The sequence below is a fragment of the Pteropus vampyrus genome, unplaced genomic scaffold, assembly GCF_000151845.1.
Source record: "Pteropus vampyrus isolate Shadow unplaced genomic scaffold, Pvam_2.0 Scaffold124, whole genome shotgun sequence".
In the NCBI taxonomy this organism is placed as follows: Eukaryota; Metazoa; Chordata; class Mammalia; order Chiroptera; family Pteropodidae; genus Pteropus; species Pteropus vampyrus.
Genome location: NW_011888905.1, coordinates 1,617,509 through 1,620,136, shown reverse-complemented (window position 1 = coordinate 1,620,136; position 2,628 = coordinate 1,617,509). Strand labels below are relative to the sequence as shown.

General features: G+C 57.0%; 1 protein-coding gene across 1 annotated transcript in view; it reads left to right on the top strand.

Moving 5' to 3' along the window:
• Window positions 1-2,628, top strand: part of SYT11 (synaptotagmin 11) — a 26,249-nt gene that overhangs the window by 16,200 nt on the left and 7,421 nt on the right. The window contains exon 5 of the mRNA XM_011366514.2: window positions 314-420. Coding sequence (XP_011364816.1) covers window positions 314-420 — 107 coding nt within the window. The remainder of the gene's footprint in view (window positions 1-313; window positions 421-2,628) is intronic.

Below are 2,628 nucleotides of genomic sequence, written 5' to 3'. Positions count from 1 at the left end.
CGAGTCGCTGCCGCCGATGGCAGGGACTTCACTGCTGATAGGTGAGCGTGGGTAGCAGCCCAGATGTTTGCCGGCGGAAGAGGAATTCGAATCAGTGGCAGCGTGAAGCGAGGCCCTGAGCAGTTGGCTGGGCCCAAAGGTCCCTGCCACTGTTTAACTTGCTTCTGAGAATGGAGCTGGAAAGCTGTGTCCCCACCGAGAGATGGGCCACGTTGCCTTTGATGACCCCTCAGCTCTGGCGGATTGGAAAACAACCCGTGACCCCCCCCCCCCGCCCCCCGCCCCGGCCCATCTGCTGTTTTTCTGCACCTAGATTCTCGACGACGCGGGCACAACGCCCGCGCGCTCATCCTGGTCCCGGCCGGCCCCCCGCCCCCAGCTGACTCCCACCGCCGGCCGTTCTCTGGTACTCCATGGACTGTAAATACTGTATCATACGTAGAAGAAAAAAATTTTTGTTTTCTAAAAATGCATTTCGAGATAGTTTAATGTACATCCGACAGGAGCGCTCCGAAGCCCCACTAGGAAAAAAATTCCACTGGTTCCTCTTCATCGCCTTAATGCGGATCAGAAATCCCTGGGTGGCCAGGTGCTGTCTCCTCCACGGAGACAATGCAGAGTAGCCGGTGGCAGGCCGGTGGCAGTCCGGTGGCAGTCTGGCCTTGGCCCGCTGTGTGTGCCTCCCTAGTCCCTCCGGGGGATCGCCTCAGCGCCGCCCCCACCCCTCGCCTCCCGGCAGCTTTATCCCTGTGTCCTTTGGGTCTGCTGAGCAGTGGTGGTGAGGTGACGGGGGAGGGACCCGTAGTTCCGTCGCCTGGGACCTGCCTCGGTGTCTTTGTCAGAAAATGGCCAAGAGGCGGACGGGACAGGGTCCCTCCCTGCTACCTCAGGCCTGAGCCATCGTGCCCTTGACTTTGCTGTCCCAAAGTTTCTTAGCCGACTTTGGCTTTCACAGTCGTTCCTCCCAGAGCTGAGAGTCGGCCGAAAGACAAGAGAGTCACATCCTAGCTTTTGCACAAGGCACTCGTGGCCAGGAATAGGTTAGGGAATGGCCACTTGTGATTTTCCGAGCGTCAGCCCTTCCTTCTCCGCTGACACCTTGACTCCTTTGAGAAGACGAGAGTTTTTCTGAATAACAAAGTCCCTCCTTTTCGTTCTTCTTGGCGGGGCGGGGCCCAGACGCACAGGCTTCTCCGTGTGAGATGAGACGCGGGACTGGCGGGCGGGCGGGCGGCTTGCCCGGGGCAGGGACCACGGCAAGTCCTCCTCCCCGGAGGCTTTGCTCACGGCCACCATAGTGACATTTGTCTCGCCATGGTCCTTCTCCACTGTGGTCGTCTTTCTTGACCTTGTGTCTTCTCTTGTAAAAACGAAACTCGAGAATAAAATAAACGTGTCAAATTAAAACAGAAAAACCCGAAAAAGCGAACGTGAATTGTGTGACCTTGCGTGACGCCGTAACACTGAGCTGCAACATGTCGTGCTGGCGCGTGCGTGGGGTTTGTCCACGCGCCAGCAGGTGCGAAATAAAACCCGATTCTCGCTGGGGACGCGGGGACGTGGGCGTGCTTCTCTTGGGAGGGGGGCGGCCGCGACCGAGGCCGACGCTCAGGCTCCGGGAGGGTGTTTCAGGGCCGTCTGCAGAGTGTGGGCCGCAGACCACTGACTCGCACCCATCGGGCGCTCGTTGGTGCCGGTTCCGGGCTCCAGTCCGCCAGTGCTCTCGTGGAGGTGGCTTGCTTCTAGTCCCTTCTCTAGTCCGTTTTCCTCCCCAAATGTAATTCCCAAGACCGTAACCACCAGAGGGAAACATGATGGCGTTTAGGGCCTCAGTCCCTGGAAATGTTTATTCCGAAAAGCGATGCGGAGACTGCCCGATTCTGCCCTCCCGCTCATTCACTGCTCAACGGCTAGTTCTTTACTGAGCGTCTGCCACGTGCCAGGTGCTGGGGACCAATACGTCGGGAAGCAAGAGTCTTGCTCTTGTGGCGCTTAGCGGAGGACGAGCGTTAATCAAACAGTCACGCCGATGAGAAACGCTCTGGGAGAAAAAGCTCCCCGGTCGGGGCAGCACGGTGGGGTCGAGGTTGGGCCGACGCGGCTGTCACAGCTGCGCCTTCCGCATCTCCCGGGCTCCTGGGGGTCTGGAGCGGTTCGCACCCCATGGTTTCTGTTCTGCGTGAATTCCCCTCCCTGTGTCCCGGCTCGAGGCAGAGAGAATGGCAGCGGGAGAGGAAGCCCTGCTCTCTTGAAGCTGCAGTGAAGGGACTAAAAAAACATTTTTAAACTACGAAACTAATACGATAAGTTAGTGTAAGAAACCTGGAAAATGGCGGGGGGGAATCCAGGTTCCAGATCTAATAACCGTTTGTCTTCCTGCCCTACGCCCTGTGCTTTTTACCCAATACGACACTCGGGATCGCTGTAGGGAACATGCAAAATAAAGCACGAGGTCACAGAAACAGGAAAAAGAAACGACCCCACCTACGGACGAACACTGCTCACTGTGGCACGTCCTCCAATGCGTTCCGATGGTCCTCCATTGCCGCATATAATTTTGTATGTGACCTTTTTTAGGTGTGTCTTAAAAAAGTAACATGATGATATAACGAGATGCTAGTAAGAGGA